The 12,412-nt window shown below is 34.5% G+C and overlaps 2 gene segments (V, D, J or C); one reads left to right on the top strand and one right to left on the bottom strand.

Annotated features, from left to right (window-relative positions):
* Positions 1–2,332: 2,332 nt before the first annotated feature.
* Positions 2,333–4,091, bottom strand: LOC109055700. The segment is given in 2 exon segments: positions 2,333–2,777; positions 3,890–4,091. Coding segments are annotated over 2 exon segments (423 nt in total).
* Positions 4,092–4,205: 114 nt separating this feature from the next.
* On the top strand, positions 4,206–5,087 carry LOC109055685. The segment is given in 2 exon segments: positions 4,206–4,304; positions 4,493–5,087. Coding segments are annotated over 2 exon segments (348 nt in total).
* The last annotated feature ends 7,325 nt before the right edge of the window (positions 5,088–12,412 follow it).

Here is a 12,412-nt window from a genome sequence, read left to right as displayed (position 1 = left end):
TATGGGGCTTTAGTAATAAAGCGAATAGCACTGTGGTAAACAACGTCCAATTTCTTGAGTAAAGAATTAGAAGCAGTTCTGTAGACAACATCACCAAAGTCAAGCATTGGGATGATGATCATTTTCACAAGGGCCTGTTTTGCAGGTAGAGTAAATGAAGCTTTATTTCGAAATAGAAACCCAATCCTGTACTTGATCTTTGACTGGAGATGGTTTATGTGGGTTTGAAAGGAAAGCGAGGGGTCTAGCCAGACCCCTAGGTATTTATATTTCTCCACATATTCCAGCTTAGACCCATTCAGGGTGGTGATGTTTATTGGGCACAAAGATACAGAATGTGTCTGATTAAAGATCATGCATTTTGTTTTACTAGAGTTTAAAGACAATTGAAGATCACAGAAGGCTAATTGAATGTCTTCAAAACTCTTTTGGAGTTTTTCTAAAACATTTTCCAATGTTGAGCCTGAAGTGTACAGAATGGTGTCATCTGTGTCTCTTTTGCAAGAGGCTTGTAAGAGTGTTAGAGTTTTTGTCTCAGGAGACAAGTTTAAGGAGCATGATACTTAAGCAAAAACATCCATTTGATCTTAAAGTAACCTAATTTATGTCTAGGAGAAACATTTGAGATGTTAAAGAGATCTCACTTTTTTTTTTCTTTCCTGTGGGGAGTCTCTATCTATTAAAGCAGGAGATTCTGCTTCTATCACCTGCACTGCATCTTCTGGAATTGATTATTACATGAGCTGGTATCCAGTGTTGGGGAAAGTTACTTTTAAGAGCAATGCATTACAATATTGCATTACTCCCTAAAAAAAGTAACTAATTATGTTACTTTTTATGGAAAGTAACGCGTTACGTTACATTCGAGTTACCTTTTAAATCTGGGCAGGGCTTGCTAGTTTGTTCTTAATATAAAAAAGTTCTTCTTTTACAAATATAAAAGCCCACCAAAAGTGAAATGACTATGCCTCAGGCTGAAGGAAATGTAAATTCATGTCTGTACAGTAGAGAGCACAGCTCAAACAAATTGCATGAAGAATATGATGCAGGAGAAGAAAGTTCAGCACTGTTCAGCAATAAAAATGAAACACAAATGTGTCATTTTTGCTTATAAGTATGTTTAATTTGGAACATCTAAGGTTAGTAGCAAATACATTTGTTAATAAAATGGGATTAAATGCATAAATGATATGTGTCTTATTTAACATATTTAATTATTGCAGGTTTGTATAATATTCTGAGTTTTCATTTGACTGTTTTTATTCATTTTGAGGAATACTGAATCTGTTTTTGTGCAGGTGAGATGAGTAAATACATATTTATATTTTGTCTAGAACTATGGTAACATCATGTTCACACAGTGCACACAACACCTCTGCACTTACTCCCAATTTCTCTCAACATGGGGACACAAGATCTGTCAGTCAGTACATTGGAAAACAAAGTAACTGGTATTACTTATTTGAAAACATAACTCAGATATTTCCTTGTAAATTAAAAAGTAATGCATTACTTTATTAGTTACTTAAAAAAGTATTCTGATTACGTAACTTGTGTTACTTGTAATGCATTACCCCCAACACTGCTGGTATCTGCTACAACCTGGAAAAGTTCCTAAACTTCTGATTTACTATTATACTATATTACAGATTATACTATTTATCTGGAATTTCAGACAGGTTCAGTGGAACTTCTTCTGGATATGAATTTATGCTAAACATACGTGGAGTCCAGCTTGAGGATGAAGGAGAATATTACTGAAAGGGGACTTATTCTAATACAGTGTTCACACAGTGAAACAGCATCGAACAAAAACCTTGCAGTCTGACGGCACAGTGAATGTACTCAGCAATTATGTACTAATTTTTATTAAATGAGAATTATATAATTTCTCAGTATGAACAAAATATTTAATCAATCTACACTTTCTGTCTATGATTCTGTGATGAACAGTTAATTTTTTTCTTTCATCCTGTTTAAGTGCATAAATCCTGACACCCATTTAAAGACTTCAGACTATTAGCCCAATTTTAATGCAAATCAGTAAATAAGCTAAAAAAAATTCAGTAAAGCCATATTATTATCAATGTGATTTTTCAAATAACTTATTTTAAATGTTGAATTAATATGTAATAAAAAAAGATAAAATATTTTATTAAATTAACATATAATGTTTAAGATGTCATGTTAAAATAAATATCTCTTTTGCTATAACTGATATTTCAATATAAAAATATTCTCTGGGCTGCTCATCACATCACACGTCCTAAAAAATGTAAAACCAATAAAAGTGGTACAGTATTTCATATTTTAGTAATAATTCAGCACCATATTTAAGACAAAATGCTTTTATTTGGCAGCAAGAAAAAAATGATCAACAAAACATTTAAAGCATTGGAGATGTAGAATTACAAAAGATAAGAAAATATGAGCAATATAACAGCATGTGTGTATATTTCATTCATCACACCGCTGTGTGTTGAGGCTGTTGGTGACTGCATTGTGGGACGGGTGCGTGGCGTCACAGCTGACGGTTGTTGCTCTGCTCCACTCACTCTCAGTGAGGCTCAGGCTGCTGCTCCAGCTGTACAGTCCATCCTTCTGCAGCTGACTGGGACTCAGATTGACACCAGAGCTCCTGCTGCTGCCGTCCACCTTCCAGCTCAGCTTCCAGTCAGAGGGGAATCCCTTACTGGCCACACACAGCACTGTAGCCTTACCCTGCTGCAGCTCGTCTCTGGAGGGAGGCAGCACCGTCAGAGTGGGACGAGCCGCAGCTAAAGAGAGACACAGATGGAAACTGTGATGTTTCGTTCTTCTGAAAAACAGCTCTATCAGTCTTTCTGAGTGTCTTTCACTTCCCTTTAAGAGGTTCAGAGTTAATCAAGCAGATCTGAAGTACAGCGGCCCACGTTTTACCAGCCATCACACATACATTATAATTTATTCATTATAGATAATGTTATATTATATGGTTTCTGTCAACATATATTCAAATTATTGTTCAATTATTTGTTAAAACCTACTGTATTACTTACAGTTATAGCTGCTTGTAGTTTGAAAACTACACCAGAAGAAAACATATAATTTATTGTCTCATGTGACATTCAATGAAAAAAGTAATTAAAAAACTTAATCAACACTGTGAAATAATGCTGCAATTAGATATATCAAATCAAAGATTTTTGAGATAAATTAAATATCCAGCTTACCCAAAATAAACTCATTATTTTAAGTAAAGCAAACGCTTAATTTTGAAACATTATTATTTATTTTAATGTTGAATTCGAAGTTGTGAAGCAGAACTGTAGTTCAACAGCCTGTAAAAACACATTAGTATCAGTATTCATATTCATATATTCAGTGTTCATAAAAATCATGATTTATGACTATAGGAGACTTAAATTTATGTACTGGATTTATAACTACCTTTCAGGTTTATATTCTGAACAATATATTTGACGTGTTTTATTTTGTTTCTCTATGCATTAAATAATGTCCCTTTTTTCTCCTCATGAAAAATGTAAAAAATGAAAGAAATGTATTTTCAGTTCAAAATTACGTTTATTGCCTGATTTTATTTTACTTTTATTGTATATTAAATTTGAGTATGTGTACATATTTCTGTTTCACGTGAAGCACATAAACATAATCTATAAAATGCATAAATTTTATTGACCACTCAAATAGATAAAAAGATTAATTCCAACCCATTTAGAAGTACACTGTATATGCTGTCACACAAGGCAAAAAAAAAAGATAGCCTATTTTTTAATTTTAGTAACTCTTCTTCTATTGGTCTGTTCTTCTTCTTATTATTATTATTACTAACTAATTAATTAATAGAACTAGAAATAGAAATAATAGAAATAGAAAGAGATTTACTTACTTCCAACTGAGAGTCGGGTGCCTCCACCGAACGTGTTCCACAGTGATACAAACCCAATCAACAGCTGTACAAAAACCTCCTGCACTAAAACTAACACTGACATCAACACTAACACTCACAATAAAACACTGTATCTTAGGTTAGTTTTACTTAGACAGGTCAAACATTTTTATTGCATTAATGTTAATTAATTAAATGCTTTAAAATTTATTTTGTATTATTTGTATTTTGATCATTTTTGAGGTAAATTCCAGGATGCATCTGAATGTGTTTTGGAAAGTGTTTTGCATATTAACTGAACACTGTGCTTAAAACTCCACTGATGATTATAGTGTGTGACACTGACACACACACACAGAAGAAACAATGATTTCTCTTATTCTAATGCTGGGGACACTCTGTCTGCTTGCTCAAGGTTTAAAAATATATTTTTCTACATTATTCTTCATTAATCATTTGGAATTTATTTTATAATATTTTAATTTGTGCTTTGCTTTTTAGTTTTTATTATATTTACAGCAGATTGACTTTTATAGCAGATGAAAACTTGTCTTTCTTTGTATTTTGAAGTATTATAATATTTGTTTTTGATCTCTCTCTCAGTGTCTCATGAAGAGGTTCAGTCTCCTGAGTCTCTGTCTGTTAAAGCAGGAGAATCTGTCTCTATCAGCTGCACTGGGACCAGCGGAGTTGGTAATGACATGAGCTGGTATCTGCAGAAACCTGGAGAAGCTCCTAAACTCCTGATCTACACAGCCAGTGAACTTGAATCTGGAGTCCCAGATCGGTTCAGTGGAAGTGGATCTGAACCTGATTTCACACTGAACATACGTGGAGCCCAGCCTGAGGATGCAGGAGTTTATTACTGTATGGGGGCTTATAGTAACGGGTGCTCACAGTGAAACAGCATCGTACAAAAACCTCCCTCAGTCTGACAGCTAAGAGAATATGAGGATACCGAGAAGTTCACAATATCAGTTAATTATTATATCATCAAGCTGTGCTTAATTACAGTTACAAATGAAGATAGTACATCCATAAGATAATATACACTGATGAATTAATTAGATTTTAGTTCATTATAAATGAAACATGAAATCCATGTGTCTGTTTCAGTATTCACATACTCTTTCATTCATCCTTGTAGCTGCCCTAATTTGTAGCATTTTGAGCAACAGAAGTAACAATCTGTGCATGACATTTTAATTAGGGCCCGAGCCAATGGGCGCAGGGCCCTCTTGTTTTTCTAAGGATTATTCTTGTTATTGTTATTATTATTTTTATTTTTTTTTTTAACCTTCCGGGGGTTTTTGGAGGCCTTAACATACTCAAAAACTCTTGAAAATTGGCACACACATTGGAACCTGCGGCCATCAGGACGCCGCAGAGGCTGGGACCCCGGGCGTGGCACAGGGGCTCTACGGGCGCCCCCTGGAACACAGTCAGAAATCTTGAACCATAGCGTACACATACTTGCATGTATTTATATGAAACTCTGTACACTTATAGATCTCATTGAGCCGAACAACTTTCGCACTCTATGTCATAGGCTCCGCCCAACAGGAAGTGAGCTATTCAGGGCTGTTTCAAAAAAAGCATGCTCTGGAATTTGATATACTCCTCTGAGGTTTTCCACCCGTTCTCCACAAAACTCGGTGAACATGATCACAAGACATTGGGGATGAAAAATTGCCAGGGGATTTTTGATATCTCGAACGGTTTGTCCGTGGCGAGGCGTTGAAATTAGGGCAAAAAATGAGAAACAGGAAATGTCTAATAACATCCACATACATTTTCTGATTTAGATCAAACTTTCATCGGATTGTTCGATGTATGATGCCGATCGCATAGATTTGTAGATGTGACTATTAGGAGTCAAAGTTATAGCGCCACCAACTGGCAGCAGGAAGTGTGTCATTTTCAAAATGCTTTGAATTCAGCATCTTATTTTCACTCGATTTGCTTCAAACTTCATCAGAATAATGACAAAACACGGTCGATGTAAATCTGTTGTGGGGATATTGATATCTAATATAGTGTTGCCATGGCAACGTGTCAATCTTGAATATTCTGTTCTAGTGATTTTGAGGCAGATAAAATGCTCAGAATTACATGAAACTTAAAACACATATGAGTATTAATGATAGCTAGACAATGGCAAAAGCACATGAAAGGGCGTGGAGGAGGCACTCTATAGCGCCACCTTTTGTCAAAAGTGGGGGGGTTAGTTTTTAGCTACAGACACCAAACTTGGTATATATATTGTTCTTATCAATACGGACAACTTTCTAATTTACAGTCATCAGCTGCGACCTACAGGAAGTCGGCTATTTTGGTTTAAATGTTGATTTTTGGAAAAATATGGCTGTGAATTAATGCATACTCCACAGAGGAGAATTACTTTATACACACCAAACTTTGTCAACATAATGCCAATATACTGAAGATGTTAAATTGCGAACGGGTTTAGGATACCTTGAACGGTGTGGCCATAGCGATTTATTAAAGTAATATTAAAATTGCAACAGTTTATTTTCCTATATCTTTTGAATTCTTTATTCTAACCCTTCATAATTTTTTTTACATATGTAGTAGAAGTCATTCTTAGAAAACACAGTAAGGTTTCATAAATTTATCATGTTCAGGAGCCAGCATAAAATTAAAACTATCATAACTTCAGGATCAAGCATGCTTTTTTTACTACCAGTGATGGACACCAGATGGAGCTATAGGATTACTTTTAAATAGTTATTGTAGAAACACGTATAGAGTTTGAAACGAATCTTAAGTTCAACAGCCTGTAAAACACATTAATCAGTATTCATATTCATATATTCCGGTGTTCATAAAAATCAAAGATTTATGACATATGAGACTTAAATTTATATACTGGATTTATAACTACCTTTCAGGTTTATATTCTGAACAATATATTTGTGATGTTTTTATTTTGTTTCTCTATGCATCAATAATGTCACTTTTTTCTTCTCATGAAAAATGTAAAAAAATGAAAGAAATTTATTTTCAGTTCATAATTAAGTTTATTGCCCCATTTACAGTACTTATATAGTAACTGACATCTGAGTAGCTAGACATATTTCTGTTTCATGAAAGTACATAAACCTAATCTATAAAATACATATACTTTGTATTTCATTTACACTCAAATAGATACAGATAAACAGCTAAACTAATTAAATTTCAACCCATTTAGAGGTACGTATATGCTGTTACATAAGGCAAAAAATGTCTGAGGATAGCCTATTTTTTTTATTTCTTCCTATTTAGTCTGTTCATCTTCTTATTCCCCTAATATTACCAACTAATTAATTAATAGAAATAGAAATAGAAATAACAGATTTTGAAAATTTAGCCTACTTACTTCCAACTGAGAGTTGGGTGCCTCCACCGAGCGATGTACCACAGTGATACAAACCCAATCAGCAGCTGTACAAAACCTCCTGCAATAGTCTGACACTGACATCAACACTAACACTCACAATAAAACACTGTATCTTAGTTTAGTTTTTGCTCTGAGCAGTCAAAATTGAAATTAACTATTTTTTATTAATGTTAATTAATTAAATACTGCTGTAATGTGTTTTGATAGTTTTGAGGTATATTCCAGAGATGCATCTATGAATGTGTTTTGGAAAGTGTTTTACGCCAATATCTGAACCCACTGTGGCAAAGCTCACACAGATGATTAATAGTGTGTGACACTGACACACACACCACAAGAAGAAGTAATGATTTCTCTTATTCACAATGCAAGGGAGACCTCTGTTTACTTGCTCAAGGTTTAAAAATATATTTTTCTACATTGTAGGAATTAATCATTTTTATGAATTTTATTTTTATAGTATTTTTAATGTGTACTTTCTTTTTAGTTTTATTATATTTTAGGTTTGACTGCTTTATAGCAGATGAAAACTTGTATGCTTTTACTTGGCTTATTATTATGAGTAATTGTAATAATATTGTTTTTGCACTCTCTCTCAGTGTCTCATGAAGAGAGTTCAGACTCCTGAGGTCTCTCTCTGTCTGTTAAAGCAGGAGAATCTGTCTCTATCAGCTGCACTGGGACCAGCAGAGTTGGTAATGACATGAGCTGGTATCTGCAGAAACCTGGAGAAGCTCTAAACTCCTGATCTACACAGCCAGTGAACTTGAATCTGGGTCCCAGATGGGTTCGGTGGAGGTGGATCTGAACCTGATTTCACACTGAACATGGTGGAGTCCAGCCTGAGGATGATGGAGTTTATTACTGTATGGGGGTATTATAGGGGATGAGAAGTGTTCACACGGTGAAACAGCCTCGTACAAAGCCTCCCTCAGTCTGACAGCTAAGAGAATATGGGACAATGAGAAGTTCACAATATCAGTCGGTATGATGTCAACCAGATAAGTTGTGCTTAATTAGATTTGCAAAATATAAATACTACATCCATGAGATAATACATTCATGAATTAAGGTAGACTTTAGTTCATTATAAATGAAACATGAAATCCATGTGTCTGTTTCAGTATTCATACTCTTTCATTCATCCTTTAGCATTTTGAACAACAGTAATAATCTGTCCATGACATTTTGGTGTAATTTTTACATTTGAAAATGAATTCGGCTGATTAACAGCCTATAGATTGTGGTGTGAATATTAGCCTTAGTCCAGTTATGCTTAAATTCAGTTGGCAGGGACAGCTATGTGTGCAACATGAATAACAAATCATATCACATTACAATATGTGAACTCATGCCATCAAAAAACATGAAAATTCTCTTTTAAATTCTATTTTAAAATATAGTGTTGTATATCATTCATATCACACATATAAATAGTATTTATATTGTTTTTTAAATGTATGGCAAAAAAAGTGGTAAAATTAGATTAAAAATATCTGTTTCTATTTTAATACTCTTTTAATTTAATTTATTCTTTATTGTGCTGCTTAATATTTTTTGTGGAAACTAGCATCACTGTGGACAGAGGCCTGCTTTGCATTGAACTGCATGCTTCAGTGCTCTGGGGTCTTTATTAGATCTCTGAACTGTGATTTTATAACTAAAAGCTTTCCTTCATGATACTTGGATCAAAAGCAAACATGACTGTCGCCATTATTATTTGGATACTCTCATAACCTGCACTGAGGTAGTATATATAGAAATTCATCATCAGCTGATTTGCTCCACAGGTGGTGGGATCAAGATTTAGTTTAGACTATATAAATACTGTATATACATTTATAAGCACACATATTCTTTCTTATATGCATGCTTTTTACTTTCGATTAAAGCAGTATACTGTATTGCATTATCAGGGATGGTGGCATGTATTTTCAGATCTATGTATGTAATATTACTGTATTATAAATACAAAATACTTTAAGTTTTGTATTTTAATTCATTTTAAAACCTTTGGAAAAAACATAAGTCCATTTTGCATTTAAATACATTTAAGATCAATATTTTGTATTTACGAAAAATGACCATAAAGTATTTTGTGCCCAGTCAACCCTACTTTATGAGGGTGTTGATGAAGTGATCAGATAGCTATATACCCAAACATTCATTCATGTGAGCTCCATTCAGCATTGGGTGATTGACTTTTCTGGAAGAAGATAAGGTAGGATGTGCTGGTCAATTCTGCCAATGTCGATTTAAGTGAAAATGGTGCATAAGGTCAAGTGGTGGAACAGTTGAATACTGGACAAGTAGGCCTATAGTGTGTTGTATAAAGTCTAAGGCACATGCGGGGACATGGCTAGTGTCTAGAATCACAGCCGAGCTGCATGCTGCTTTATCTCATTGTGGAAGCAGTCTGTGTGCAGTGTGAAAGCTTAGTCTCGCTTAGTGCGGTGTAACACTGCATACGCCAGGTCGCGACGCTTAATCTACGGGGCTAATTCTAGGTTTACTCAAGGAGTGGGAGAAGTGAACACTAAGAGTTAGACTGCGAGACCAGATTTAAGAAACAAAAAGATCCGGGCATTGTATTATAAGACCAATCCAAAACACAGAACAATGAATCCAACTAAGGATAATCACATAGATGATAAAAGGTAAGGTAATAAATAGTAATCTCTTCCTTCCTTTTTTCTTTTTAGAAATTTTTAGAAAGTAGTATAGAAATAAGTGACTTTTAATTAAGTGGGATCCACTTGGAGTTTGATAATCTATTCAAAGTTAGTTTAATTATTGGTTAAACCTATTCACGATTTGCTATTTTTCTGCACTTAACTCTTTTTTTCCACTCCTCACAGTATAAGAACAATTCAATCCACATTCAAACAGGCAAAAGTAATAGCAATCATACTGTTATAGCATCATGATACTGACATGAAAATTAAAACAAAAGAGAATAACAAACTGTGTATGGCAGCTGAATTCAGTTCTGGTCAGTCATGTAATGCAGTTCAGTTCCAACGGTTTTTTTGGGTTAATGGAATTCAGTTCATCTTAAAAATAAAATCATTGCAAAAGATTGTGTTCAAGGGAAAAAATGGGAAGAAAGGAACACAAAGAAAACACCAGGAGAAAGATTGGTGTCTGTTCTTCAGAAACAAAAAAACACAGATCCAAAACTTTTTTTTTTTTTTAGCCTTATTAACCAGGTTTCATCGGTTGAGAACAGGGTTCTCATTGAATGAAAACAGGAAGTACCATTGACATACCGACACTTTAACTACACAGTATAACTATAGAAGGACATTCAGAATTCAGTTAAAGTACTGGACAATGTTATAATGTAAAAAATTGAAAAACTTAATAGTTTTAAAAAAAAATTAAAATGGCAGTGGCACATTACAATGCAGTAGGATAATAGTATAGTCAAAACATGGGTAAATTGATAATGTGCAAATAAATGCAATAACAGCCATTCAGGTGAATAAGTGCAAAAAAAAATACATAAGACTTTGTTCGCAAAGAGCATCAACATGTAAAGTGGGTCCGTCAGTAAATTGAGAGTAAAACTTTAAAAGTAGTGATCGAAACCATGAGATTCTAATTTGAGAGACTTTTGTAAAGTGTTCCAATATTTGGCAGCAGAAAAGTTAAAAGAAGAGCGTCCCAAAAGAGGTTCAGGCTTTTGTAGGGTCTGAGAGATATATTTACTTGAACACAGGTTAAATACAAGGGCACTGATAATGGTTATAAAGTACTTAGGTAAGATTGTGTTTTTACCTATGGACTTGTAAATTAAATGATCCCAGTGATTTAGCACCGGTTGGTAACGAAGGGCCATCCAACTAGTGAGTAAAGAGTGCAGTGGTGGGGTGTTGTATGGGGCTTTAGTAATAAAGCGAATAGCACTGGTGGTAGAAACACCGTCCAATTTCTTGAGTAAAGAATTAGAAGCAGTTCTGGTAGACAAACATCACCAAAGTCAAAAGCATTGGGATGATGATCATTTTCACAAGGGGTCCCTGTTGTTTTGCAGTGAAGAGTAAATGAAGCTTTATTTCGAAATAGAAACCCAATCCTGGACTTGGATCTTTGACTGGAGATGGTTTATGTGGGTTTGAAAGGAAGCGAGGGGTCTAGCCAGGACCCCTAGGTATTTTATATTTTCTCCACATATTCCAGCTTAGACCCCATTTCAGGGTGGTGATGTTTATTGGGCCCACAAAGATACAGAATGGTCTGTCTGATTAAAGATCATGCATTTTGTTTTAACTAGAGTTTTTTTAAAGACAATTGAAAGATCACAAAGAAGGCTAATGAATGTCTTCAAAAACTCTTTTTGGAGTTTTTTTTCTAAAACATTTTCCAATGTTGAGCAATGAAGGTTGTACAGAATGGTATGCCGCAATCTGTTGTCGGTCCCTCCTTCTTTTCGGCAACTAAGGCTTGTAAGGAGTGTTAGAGTGGTTTTGTCCCTCAGGAGAGACAAGTTTAAGGAGCAATGATACTTAAGCAAAAAACATCCATTTGATCTCTTAAAGTAACCCTAATTTATGTCTAGGAGAAACCATTTGAGATGTTAAAGAGATCTCACTTTTTTTTTTTTCTTTCCTGTGGGGAGGTCTCTTATCTATTTAAAGCAGGAGGATTTCTGCTTCTATCACCTGCACGTGCATCGTTCTGGGAATTTGATTATTCCATGAGACCCCTGGTATCCCAGTGTTGGGGGAAAGTTACTTTTAAGAGCTTCAAAATGCATTACTAGATATTGCATTACTCCCTAAAAAAAAGTAACTAATTATGTTTACTTTTAATGAAAGTAACACGTTACGGTTACATTCGAGTATTACCCTTTTAAATCTAGGGGCAGGGCTTGCTAGCTAGTTTGTTCCTTTAATAAAAAAAGTTCTTCTTTTTTAAACAAATATAAAAGCCCACCCAAAAAAGTGAAATGACTATGCCTCAGGCTGAAGGAAAATGTAAATTCCCATGTTCCCCCTCGTACTAGTAGAGCAGCCCCACACCTCAACAAATTGCATGAAGAAATATGAATGCAGGAGAAGAAAGTTTTTCAGCACTGTTTCAGCAATAAAAATGAAACACAAATGTGGTCATTTTTT

The sequence above is a fragment of the Cyprinus carpio genome, chromosome B19, assembly GCF_018340385.1.
Source record: "Cyprinus carpio isolate SPL01 chromosome B19, ASM1834038v1, whole genome shotgun sequence".
Taxonomy (NCBI): Eukaryota; Metazoa; Chordata; class Actinopteri; order Cypriniformes; family Cyprinidae; genus Cyprinus; species Cyprinus carpio.
Note: the sequence above shows the minus strand (reverse complement) of the source record. Positions and strands in the feature narration are given on the sequence as shown.